This window comes from Pleuronectes platessa, chromosome 23 (genome assembly GCF_947347685.1).
Source record: "Pleuronectes platessa chromosome 23, fPlePla1.1, whole genome shotgun sequence".
NCBI lineage: Eukaryota > Metazoa > Chordata > Actinopteri > Pleuronectiformes > Pleuronectidae > Pleuronectes > Pleuronectes platessa.
The window spans coordinates 6966623-6970546 of NC_070648.1; the positions used below are offsets into that span (position 1 = coordinate 6966623).

The 3924-nt window shown below is 41.8% G+C and overlaps 1 protein-coding gene across 1 annotated transcript; it reads left to right on the top strand.

The window, feature by feature from the left end:
• Nucleotides 1–401: 401 nt before the first annotated feature.
• LOC128429890 (uncharacterized) lies at nucleotides 402–2955 on the top strand. Its single transcript, XM_053415753.1, has 2 exons — nucleotides 402–2025; nucleotides 2240–2955. The coding sequence occupies exon 1, from the start codon at nucleotides 506–508 to the stop codon at nucleotides 2021–2023; it is 1518 nt and encodes a 505-aa protein (XP_053271728.1). The 5' UTR covers nucleotides 402–505; the 3' UTR covers nucleotides 2024–2025; nucleotides 2240–2955.
• Nucleotides 2956–3924: the final 969 nt, after the last annotated feature.

Below are 3924 nucleotides of genomic sequence, written 5' to 3' on the forward strand. Positions count from 1 at the left end.
TAGAGAATGGCTAGAGTATTCGTGTGAGAAAGATTCAATTTTCTGCTATGCCTGCAGAAACTTTGGGTCAAATAAAAACAGCACCGATGCTTTCACCATGACTGGCTACAACAACTGGCGCCATGCTCTTGTACGTGGAAAGGGGCTGGGAAGGCACAAGTCCAGCAAAGAGCACATGAAGTCAGTGGCATTGTGGAAGGAGAGGCGTACAAGGAGTGTGACTGGTACAGAGATCTCCACACTTGTAAATACAGCACAACTGGAGAGGAACCGCACCTATGTAGCAGCTATTGTTGACATCATTCAATTTATAGCTTTAAACCAGCTGCCTTTTCGTGGCTCAGATGATGCTTTGGATGCAAGAGGATAGGTGGGCAGTGGCATTTTTCTTGCATTGATGGACTACACCCTTAAAAAGGACAAGGACCTTGCTAGGATTTTTAGCACCATCCCTGCGAATGCCACATACACATCACATCACATCCAAAATGAAATTATTGAAATCATGAGAACAATCATCACAGAGGAAATAGTGAAAGATATAGGAGAGGCTTGGTACACATTAAAGGTTGATGGCACCAAAGATCCCACTGGCTGCGAAAATATATCCATAGTGCTTCGCTACGTGGACACAAGCAACACTGTAAGGGAGCGACTTGTCTCAATGGCCACTACCAAACAATGTGATGCCAAGTCTCTGACTCAGCTGGTTTTGGCACAGTTGAGAGACATTGGGCTAAATACAGCGAAGGTGCTCAGTCAGTGTTACGATGGGGCAAGTGTCATGTCTGGAGTACACGGAGGGATGCAGAAAATCGTGCAGGAAGAATTGCAGAGAGAGGTGCCATACGTACACTGCTTTAATCATCAGTTGCATTTGGTTGTGGTGCACGCCATGTCTTCTGATTTCGCACTGGAAAACTTTTTCAGTGTATGCACCTCACTCTACAAGTACTTCAAGAAACCTACAGTGGCTGCAGTGTACACGGGCGAGAAGTTGAAGAGGTTGCTTGAGCAACGGTGGACAGGCCACCTGGCCACAGTGACGGTGATCCTGAAATCAATTGATAACATTGTCCACTTGCTTCGTGGGATCGAAGGCTCCCAAACCAGTGCAGCAGAGGTGCGAATGGAGGCCACAGGGCTTTTGAAGGCCATTACCCAGCCCAGCTTCCTGTTCATTGCCTGCATGACGCATCAAATATTGAGTTTGCTTGATCCTCCCAACACTGCACTCCAAGCCAAATCCACAGACCTCTACACTGGTGTCAGACTGGTCCAAAGTGCCTTGGCGTGTGTTGAGAAGCTGAGATGTGATACTCAGTTTGACACATTTTGGGAGAAATTCTCTCAAGACAGACAGACCTCAGAACCTCCTGCAGCAGCACCCCCACAGAAACGACCAAGAAATTTGAGCCACTTGAGTGACTATGTGGTGGACACCACAGTTGGTCACCGTCAAAAGGAAGCGGAAGAGAGGACTGGGTGTAAAAGACTGTATTTCAGTACATTGGATGCTGTAGTGGGAGAGATTAAAGCAAGATTCAGCATAAGAAACAGCCAACTGGTGCAGGCCCTCTGCACCTTACACCCAGGGAGTGAAGATTTCCTGAACACAAACAAAGTGAGACCACTGCTTGACCTAACAGGCACAGAGATGAAGGAAGCTGAGTTTGCTGTAGCACAGCAGTTTCTGCAGGACGAAATGGCCAAATCAAATGAAAACTGGACTACACAGGACATTTTGATACGATACTGTGAGCCTCTAGCAGCCATGCCTACTGTGCTAAAAACACTCAAGCTGAGCCTTACCTTCGGTGCATCAACTGCAACATGTGAAAATTCATTTTCAACTCTCAAAAATGTGTTCAGTGAACACAGAAGGAGCATGCTCCACAAAAGAAAAGCCTGTCTCATCCAGATTGCTGTGGAGAAGGACCTCACCAAGAAGTTAACTGGAGAGTGGAAAGAGACGCTGCTAAGAAGATTCAGCACAGCTTCAAGGAGGCTGCAGCTCTTCTGAGGGTAAGAAATATTTTTTGTAATCACATTTCAGATTTTATTGTATCAAGTATTATGTTTATTTTAACATGATTATGTATCCTACACTGCTATAGTTGTTGGGTAATGTTAGTCATTTTATTCTACTGAGGGGGGAATACCTCGTTTGTATTAAATATAATAATGTACAATTTGTTATGTACATAGTTTAACCTTTGACTTTTGACTGTCCAACAAGGATCCTGTGCCCCCTGGTGGATCAAGTGTGCCCCTGTCTTGGAACCTGGGACAGTTTGAGAAAATGGCTGCTGACAGCCTGATGTCTACATACTGGTAGTTGTTACAATTTGAATGACATTGTAAAATTATTTGTTCATATATGTCAACAACAGCTTCTTTTATTAATGTATTAAATGTATTATGTTCATAAGAACCCATATTTCTTTTTATTGTATTTATTTACTGTTATGTTAACTTTAAGAATTATACTGATTACTTTTTGGACAAAGTTCAAAATCTGAAAGTGTTCTTTCCTTGTTCAGCTAAAATCTGTTTTATTTTTAAGTGGCAATGTAAAATTATTTGTTATGTCAAATATCCTGCCCCAATTTATAAAAAATAAACGTTATTTTTGAATTGCAGTCACATGTTTTTTTTTTTGTGTAGAATTCTGTTCTTTTTTACAACTCACACATCACACATATCAAAAACCTATCTCATATTCAAAGCTATCTAAGATATCAATAAGCAAATGTTGCAGCTGAAATGTTCTCCACATCACAAGACATGATATGATACCATCTTTTAAGCACAGTAATTGTTTGTTGTCTCAACATGTCAGTAGAACTACACAGAAGTGCTTGTCTATGGTAGAAAGGCCTGTGTGTAAAAAAGCGAAGTCTGAACTGAAGCTGGGTAGCTGGTTTGTATAGTACTGGTGCACCCCCTGTAATCTCAGATGCACCCCAAGGCATTCTGTTCTGGAACCGGGCCTGTTTCCAGGTCTACTTTCTGTTGGTCATGTAACCAAAAAATCAGTTTATTGAATATCCTGGCACAACTTAACATGCAGACAAACGGCTCCCGGTGGCACAATCCCCTCTATAATACTCCAGAGTTTTTTTAAAGGCCGTAAAATGAATAATACTTCTGATATGGAGTTAAATGTGCTGTCAGTAGTCAGAGATTTAGCAAAGCGATTAGAATTCATTCTCTGGGAACCGTCGGTGTCTGCATTTCCTGCCGGTCCTCCGATGACATGTCAAGCCTTGTCAACATTTTTTGGGAGCTTGAATATATGCAGCAAATGTCACGGCGATCCATCCAATATCTTTCAGAGAGATTTCACTGTGACCCACAAATGTCACTCTCACTGTGGCACGAGGGGAAAAGGTCAAGGAATCACCCAAGATGGTAGGACTCTCCCTCTGGAGACTTCCTCTTGATATTATTCAAATAGAAGCAACGATGAAATCATCCCAGAATCCCACAAGTGACTTTTAGGACACTGGAATTGATATGATATGATGATTCAATGTGTCGTAAAACCACAATTTTTCCTCTTATTGTAAGATCTCAATAAATCCTGTTACATAAACTAAGAAAGCATCGTGGATCCAACGATAGAATGAAGTGAGCACAGTTCAGCTTCATTGATAAACTGTCATTACAGCCACAGTCCATCAGCCAAGAACCCATTTCTAGTTTTAGCTCACTATACAGGAGTGGTGCACGTTATACCACACAAATTATAGAGTCCAACAAATAGAAAGGGAGCCACTCGTTAGAATTTAGACTAGGTGTCAGGTTGGTCTACTGAGATGTGTCAATCACAAGCATTCAAACAAGGGGAAAGCAGCAGGTACACAAACTACTAGTCTGCTTTTTTAATAAAAAAAATAAAAAAAGTATTATTCTGGTTAC

What these genes read in the sequence shown, in the direction of transcription:
- LOC128429890 (XM_053415753.1), top strand. Translation starts at nt 506, where the DNA reads ATGAGAACAATCATCACAGAGGAAATAGTGAAAGATATAGGAGAGGCT.